Source organism: Salmo salar, chromosome ssa23 (genome assembly GCF_905237065.1).
Source record: "Salmo salar chromosome ssa23, Ssal_v3.1, whole genome shotgun sequence".
NCBI classification, from domain to species: Eukaryota; Metazoa; Chordata; class Actinopteri; order Salmoniformes; family Salmonidae; genus Salmo; species Salmo salar.
The window spans coordinates 45,772,160-45,778,976 of NC_059464.1; the positions used below are offsets into that span (position 1 = coordinate 45,772,160).

The following is a 6,817-nucleotide window of genomic DNA, read 5'->3' on the forward strand; positions in this document are numbered from 1 at the left end:
ATCTTTACCCATCTATCAATAACTGTCCTTCTTTGCGAGGCGTTGGGGTACAGAGATGGGGTAGTCATTTAAAAATCATGTTAAACACTATTATTATTTCACACAGAGTGAGTCCATGCAACTTATTATGTGACTTGTTAAGCACATTGTACTCCTGAATGTATTTAGGCTTGCCATAACAAAAGGGTTGAATACTTATTGACGCAAGATTTTTCAGCTTTTCATTTTTAATAAATTTGTAAACATTTCTAAAAACATAATTCCACTTTGACATTATGGGGAATTGTGTGTAGATCAGAGACACATCATCCCAATTTAATCAATTTTAAATTCAGGTTGTAACACAACAAAATGTGTGTGTGTTGGGGTGAATACTTTCTGAAGGCAATGTACTGTAAACCTCATGAAGTGAGAGGTTTGGATCAGTGAGTCAACATTAGGTATGGGCATTTGACATTTTTAAACTGTTTGAGTACTCACCTATTTTTGGGGGTTGAATAATCGAGTACTCAAATGGAAAAATTTTTTTTTATAACATAAGGCATTGGAAATATATATACATGCACATCTATCTATAGGCCTATGTCAAAAGTGCACAATAATGTATAATTTCTCATAACCATTATAGATAACAAATCATAGTTGCTAAATTGCCACATATATATTAAAGTCAATAAAAAAGCAAGTGCAATTTATTGAAACCGTAATATCAACTGGTTACATTATATCGTGGAACACAATCCTCAAAAGGGCTGTGACCTCAGCAGTGGCTTGCAAATTACTGACTTTATTCTGCTTGTTCTTTTTCTAAATGGATGAACAAGTCCACATTTTTTTTAAACAAATGTATTTAACCTTTATTTAACTAGGCAAATTCTTATTTACAATGACGGCCTACCCCGGGCGACGCTGGGCCAATTGTGCGCCGCCCTATGGGACTGTAGTGATACCTCTTGCACTGAGATGCAGTGCCTTAGACCGCTGCGCCACTCAAGAGCATATGCTTAATGATTCTGATGAAAATATGCTCTTTGTCATCATCAAAATAATGTTCAGTCTCTCCTGGTAGCAACCTGGTGCTAACACTGTCACTGACTACTGAACACCGTCATTTAACACCTGGGCTAACTCTGAAGACTTTAGGAAACTTTTAACTTAACATCCAGGGAGTACCACAGCTTAGCTAATTTAACACCTGGGCTAACTCTGAAGACTTTAGGGAAACTTTTAACTTAACATCCAGGGAGTACCACAGCTTAGCTAATTTAACACCTGGGCTAACTCTGAAGACTTTAAGAAACCTTTAACTTAACATCCAGGGAGTACCACAGCTTAGCTAATTTAACACCTGGGATAACTCTGAAGACTTTAGGAAACCTTTAACTTAACATCCAGGGAGTACCACAGCTTAGCTAATTTAACACCTGGGCTAACTCTGAAGACTTTAGGAAACCTTTAACTTAACATCCAGGGAGTACCACAGCTTAGCTAATTTAACACCTGGGATAACTCTGAAGACTTTAGGGAAACCTTTAACTTAACATCCAGGGAGTACCACAGCTTAGCTAATCCTTGACAGTCCCAGAGAGCTTACATAACAAGACCAGTTAGACACCCAGCCTGCTTTGTGTTGACAGAAAGAAAGACCATTGATATGTAATTTCCCTGACAAGAATCATAGAAACCTGTTCTCTCCGCTTCTCATTAACCACATATACATTAAACCCTCTCCTCTCTAAAGCGGACTAAGACAGACCTGTAACTCAATCTCACTGAACCAAGTCTCACTGAACGAAGTCTGATTGAACCTAGTCTGACTGAACCAAGTCTGACTGAAGCTCTTTATTTTCACCCTAGTCCTAGGCCTCGTTAGACTGAAGCTATCTCATTCTCACTCAAGGCCTTGTTAGACTGAAGCTATCTCATTCTCACTCAAGGCCTTGTTAGACTGAAGCTATTTATTTCACCCTAGTCCTAGGCCTTGTTAGACTGAAGCTATTTCTTTCACCCTAGTCCTAGGCCTTGTTAGACTGAAGCTATTTCTTTCACCCTAGTCCTAGGCCTTGTTAGACTGAAGCTATTTCTTTCACCCTAGTCCTAGGCCTTGTTAGACTGAAGCTATTTCTTTCACCCTAGTCCTTGGCGACAGTTCCTCACTCTCTCTTTCTCTTTCTCTCTCTGCTGGCAGTGAGTTAATTTTATAGACGGGTTGTTTGTTTAACAACAAAACCGAATTGTGCGCAAGTGTGGGAAAAAACGACGGGGTTGGCTTAGATTGTTGACAACATGTCAACTATATTTAGTCTCCAATGTTTATTGAAAACATAAATACATTTGGACAATGAGCACTTGTTGTCTCCCAAATACATTGCAACAGTTGATGGTTAGCTAGCTATTTTATTGTTGTCATATTAGCAAAGACGTGAGAACAGTCAAAACAAGACCAAGATAAAACTAGATGAAACCAGCCACTAACGATTCTCCACATGGCAGGTTCTTGTCATTGTTGCTAGCTATCTGGCCATTTAGCATCACAACAACAACAACACACCGTGCGTCTGCCCTGTTTAAGTGCGCGTATAGCTGATAATGACATTGTTAACTAACCGATCTATGAAAGCCATGCTTGTTTGAGCCTGTCAGCTAAAGATGACATTGTGTCAAAACTTCATGGTAAAGCACTGCTATAACCCAAAACACAAAGGGAAAAATAAAGTTGATTCTATTCCATACAGGCTTATACAAAGACTGAGGTAGCTGGTGGAGAGAGGGGAGAGAGAGAGAGAGAGAGAGAGAGAGAGAGAGAGAGAGAGAAAGGAGGGGAGAGAGATGGAGAGAGAGAGAGAAAGGGAGGGGGAGAAAGAGAGGGGAAGGGGAGAGAGAGGGGGAGAGAGAGAGGGGGAGTGAGAAAGGGAGTTGGAGAAAGGGAGAGAGAGAGAGAGGGGAGGGGGAGAGAGAGAGAGAAAGGGAGGGGGAGAGAGAGAGAGGGGAGGGGGAGAGAGGGGGGAGGCAAAGAGAGAAAGGGAGAGAGGGGGGAGAGAGAGAGGGGGAGGGGGAGAGAAGAGAGGGAGAGGGGGAGAGAGGGGAGGGAGAGGGGGGAGAGAGAGAGGGGAGGGGGAGAGAGAGAGAGAGGGGAGGGGGAGAGAGAAAGGGAGGTGGAGAGAGAGGGTGAGAGAAGAGAGGGAGAGGGGGAGAGAGGGGGAGAGAGAGAGGGGGAGAGAGAAAGGGTGGTGGGGAGAGAGAGGGGAGGGGAGGGGAAAGAGAGGGAGAGGGGGAGAGAGGGGGAGAGAGAGAGAGGGGGAGAGAGAAAGGGAGGTGGAGAGAGAGGGGAGGGGAGAGAAGAGAGGGAGAGGGGGAGAGAGGGGGAGAGAGAGAGAGGGGGAGAGAGAAAGGGAGGTGAAGAGAGAGAGGGGAGAGAGATGAGTGGCAGAACTGGATCAGGTAGTTTTTATACACTGTATACAACACTAAACAATTATTCTAGGGTGGTCCTGTGTGGCTCAGTTGGTAGAGCATTGTGCTTGCAACACTAGAGTTGTGGGTTTGATTCCCACGGGGGACCAGTATGGGGGAAATAAGTAAGAAAATGTATGCATTCACTACTCTAAGTTGCTCTGGATAACAACATCTGCTAAATGACAAAAATGTATTGAATAAAAAATATATATATATAATTAGTAAGAATTCATGCAAGTTGTTTACATGATTTGTTCATTTAATTTAACTAAAAAAGTTAAGAATAAATCCAACTCCTGTATGTTGCTCTATTTAAAAGTATTTTAAATAGTCATTTTAATTTTAAATAATATTTTAAGTTCTTGCAATAACTTGCAGAATGACTGTTTTTAGAGGATTGTGGGAAATTTAACATTTGTAGACTTTATGATAATTTTACACATTGTTGTATACATGTTTGAAGAAAGAAAGTTATATTTATATAACAGTATTAAGCAATTTGTTGTGCCATGAGGCAAATGCATCACATTGCAATGCAGTTCTACCGACAGATGCTACAGGTGGATTGGTGGATTGAGCTGTCAATAGTTTGCTTATGTATCAAATCTAATCAGATCAGTAAATTCTCTCTGAGCGCGGTAATGTAGTAGGTAGCCTACCGTACATTTGAGTACCATGTCGCCATAGGAGGCTAGGTCCTACCTGAGGAGGTATAGTGTGTGGCTGAGCCGTTCTGTCGTGAAAGCGTCGAGGTTTTCTCGGCGAGACGCATAGCAACCTGCTGCTGGACCCGCTTGGCCCGGGTCATCTCATCCGACAGGTTGCCCCCTTTCCCCTCGAGTTGGATCTCGGACGGGATCGCGTAAGTACTGACCGCGGTATTGGGCTGCAAAGCAGACAGAAAGACTTTATCTTGAGCCCCGAAACTCATTGTCGAAACTCGGAAGGCAATATAAAAGTTCCAAGGTTTCCAACCGAGAGCGCAATGTGCGTGTTTCTCGTCTAAACAAATTCTGATCTGGAAATAATTAATTTGGTCATCAGTATAGTCGGTATTCGGTGTTGAGTTGCTCGCTCATATGTTAGATAGTTTTCTAACGACTGCTCCGTCGGTAAAGAACTATACAGTATATGCTGAAATAACAACGGGGTGGAGTCTGTGAGGGAGAATAGGCTACCTGGCACAGGAAAATAAACTCTCATTGAGTACGGTTACATGCACACAATAATGCGATTATTGTGGATAGTTAGATCCATATAGTAGTTATTGCTTTGCTTGAAGAACGATTCCCCTAATCATCCTGTTTACATGGACACATCTGAAAAAAGGCTACCTGGTGGCACTCTGATAAATGCAGAAAATCGCCAATCAAAAGAAAGTTTCTAGCACAGTGATCCTGCGCTTCATTTGTAAATCGGGAGGTGCCGGAACTAACAGTGAGCGGGAGAGGGGGGGGGGCTGGGAAATCATGAGAAAAACAACACAACAGCATTTTTAATAAAGCATTGCATGCATGTCATCGCATTTGGGTAGTGGCATAGAGCAATAGAGTAGAGGCATTTATACATGGGGAACATTTTAGTAGCCTAGGGCCAGGAAAAAAATTGGTAAGGGATTTTTTTTTTTAAACGCATTTCATGAAATTCTACATCATTTTACATGACTGGAGTTCGTTTTTTAAATGGCGCACAAATGATCGAAATGACAGGCTACTTTGACACTGACAAACTGAGAATCTGAGATCAATAAAAACGACCCTGAATCCATTAATAACCTAGGCCTAGGTGTGTGGAGACACATATTGTAGGCTACAATATGAAGAGGAAATTCTAGTCCTAAACATGCATTCTAGTTTCACTGACTCACCCCAATGATGAGCATCTCACTCGCCGGGGATGGCCGATGCGATGTAAAACAATATTTGGAAGTTGATGAAATATTTTTGGTAGCAGACAGATTAGCACCATTTTTTCCCCAGCAGTAGCCATTTGGTTTCAAACCTGTGTTTTCTCGCGATTGTATTTGACATATTGCGAAAGGCTTGTTTTGCCTGCATGCTGTTCACTGACAGATTTGCCGCGCGTTCCCGACTGTAGGCCATGCCTTTTGATTAGGTTACACACAATCCACAGCAATTAAAGAAGCTGTTGATCCTCTGTGGCAAAGTTATGGGCATTTTCATGGTGTAGTAGGACATTCTGAATTATTTAATTTATTTCTAAACAGCAGTTATTCTATAGTTAACTTTGGCAAATGTATTTCAATTCATCAGGGGTGCTGCAGCTCCTCCAGAACCCTACGCGCGTCTATGATTCTAGAAACAAATAAATGAGGAAGTGCAACGCTGAAAATAAGAGAGTTGTAGGCTCATGTCTATCAGAGCAGAGAGAGGGAGGCAGATCATACAAAATGAATCTCTCATTCTAGGTCTGTGAGAGATACAGGCGCGCTACTAACATAGCCATGGCCATGCATTGGTCTCAAACAAAGGTTACAATGTTACGCAAACACCGGCCAACCCAACCCGAATCAACTCTTAGAATATCAAGCCGTGGGGCAGGACAATTAACGAAGAGGCAACTCGAATCCTGTTCCGGCAGGCTCACATTAAGTACTGCAGCGACCATGTTATTTTTGGGAAGCATATTTGATTCTGATTTCGGACATAAACAAAGCTGTAATCATTTGTTACGAACTTCACTCGCGCAGCAGTCTAAGGCACTGCATCTCAGTGTTAGAGTCACTATAGACCCTGGTTCGATCTCGGAGTGTATCACAACCGATCATGATCGGGAGTCCGATAAGGTGGAGCACGATTGGCCCAGAGTCCGCATTTACATATCCTAATAATTCGAAAGATTGCTCGGAAAGCCAGGTGTTTTTAATCCGTGTAATGCTTACTTCGATTTAGACTTTATACCAATTAAGATAAGAAGAGTAAAGTGTTTACATGACTATTGCATAATCTACCTACTACCATAATCAGTTTAATATCGAATTATTACTGTGCATGTAAAGGTAATCTGAATGTAGACGGGGGCATGTTGTCACACTTGACCACTTAAGTGTAGATTTCTCAGCATTGGTATATCTATTAAGAACCATTTAAATATTGATGAAAAGATCATTTCACTGTAAGGTCTAGTATTGTTGTATTCGGTGCATGTGCCTAATTTCAGTTTATGTGACACAATAAGCTAGTATAGTGTAGATAATCATTGTACCATCTAAACAGCTGTGAAATATATTTTCCATAGACAAAAAATATTGTTGTTTCAGCTGTTTGAAGCTGGTGTACAAAACCATAAGTAAAAGACACAAAAACAAAACGTTATTATATTTTATTTCACCTTTATTTAA

The 6,817-nt window shown here is 41.5% G+C and overlaps 1 protein-coding gene across 2 annotated transcripts in view; it reads right to left on the reverse strand.

Moving 5' to 3' along the window:
- The window catches only part of LOC106584766 (plakophilin-3), a 62,586-nt gene extending 57,242 nt beyond the window's left edge, over window positions 1-5,344 (reverse strand). The window contains exon 1 of one of the 2 annotated variants that reach the window (XM_045706500.1): window positions 5,324-5,344. Coding sequence is in view for 1 of the 2 variants with exons in the window: in XM_014170314.2 (XP_014025789.1) it covers window positions 4,159-4,387 (229 nt within the window). In the remaining variant the exon portion in view is untranslated. Of the gene's footprint in view, window positions 1-4,158; window positions 4,817-5,323 lie in introns of those variants that run through there. The other variant, XM_014170314.2, reaches the window with a different exon arrangement.
- Between the last annotated feature and the right edge of the window lie 1,473 nt (window positions 5,345-6,817).